Source organism: Pygoscelis adeliae, unplaced genomic scaffold (genome assembly GCF_000699105.1).
Source record: "Pygoscelis adeliae isolate BGI_AS28 unplaced genomic scaffold, ASM69910v1 Scaffold85, whole genome shotgun sequence".
NCBI classification, from domain to species: domain Eukaryota; kingdom Metazoa; phylum Chordata; class Aves; order Sphenisciformes; family Spheniscidae; genus Pygoscelis; species Pygoscelis adeliae.
In genome coordinates this window covers 509,904-510,885 of record NW_008824900.1, presented here as the reverse complement: position 1 = coordinate 510,885, position 982 = coordinate 509,904, and the positions used below count along the sequence as shown (strand labels likewise).

At 63.8% G+C, this 982-nt stretch overlaps 1 protein-coding gene across 1 annotated transcript in view; it reads right to left on the bottom strand.

Moving 5' to 3' along the window:
• Positions 1 to 78: 78 nt before the first annotated feature.
• DNASE1 (deoxyribonuclease I) overlaps positions 79 to 982 on the bottom strand; it is an 8,691-nt gene continuing 7,787 nt past the window's right edge. Inside the window, exons 7-8 of the mRNA XM_009324686.1 lie at positions 872 to 974; positions 79 to 129 (exon numbers count right to left, since the gene is read on the bottom strand). Coding sequence (XP_009322961.1) covers positions 79 to 129; positions 872 to 974 — 154 coding nt within the window. The remainder of the gene's footprint in view (positions 130 to 871; positions 975 to 982) is intronic.

Genomic DNA, 982 nt, shown 5'->3' with positions numbered 1-982 from the left:
GATGGGTCTGCCTAGGGCGCTTCACGGCGGGGTGGTGGTGGGAGCTGGAGCTGGATCGTGGTCTGCGGCCGCAGGAGCTCAAGCCATCAGCTTCACCTCGACCGGGTAGTGGTCGCTGACTGCCAGGGCCTGGAGGAGGGCGAGAGGTGGGGAGGTGTAACGGAGGGGTTTGGTGAGCCCCTCACCGTGCTGGTGGGGCCAGCAGGGTGACTGTGATCACCCTGCCAGACCCTTCTGCCTGCTGGAGGGGGACGAGATGTCCTCAATCCCGAGAGGCTCAACACACAAGGCTCCAGTTTTGGCACCCCTCGTGGAGAAATGCCCAGGTGTGGCCTGGGGCGGGCGCTGGCAGGGGGGTGCCTGCCCTCCGGGCCCCCCGTGTCTCGCTCGGGAGCTCTGTGCCAGCTACAGGTGGTTGGACATTGGCTTTGATTGCCCCACGCCCTGGGGTCCTGCCTGTGAAAGACTACAAAAAACCACGTGTGTCTCATCTCTTCCCCATGGGGACAAGCAATGACCCCAAATCCCCCCTCCTGTTTCCACCCATGGATCCCTCGGCACCCCGAGCTCCCCATTAGCTGGCTGCAGGCTGCTGTGTCCCGGGAGGGGAGCGTGCCTTACACAGGGGCTCTGCTGGCGTCCCAGCAGGCAGGCGCCAGGCAGGGGCACACGTGCTGCGGCTGGAGCCGGCTCAGGCTGCTGCTGGAGCTGCTTCAACTCCGCTTCTGGGCTTTTTCTTAAATGTGGTGTTACATGGCCACAGCCAGGCTGCCTAATCCCGAACAGACCCCGGCAGCCCCGCAGCCAGCACTGCCCGGGGCAGCTCAGCTTTGGTGCCTGTTTGAGTCCCGTGTTTGCGAGCCTGGCTCACCTCCTCCTGCTCCAGCTGGAAAGCGCGCTGGAAATTGTAGATGGCAGCTGAATTTGGCACGATGCTTCTCTTCAGCTTGGAGCCGCACACCACGATCCTGCCAGGGAGACG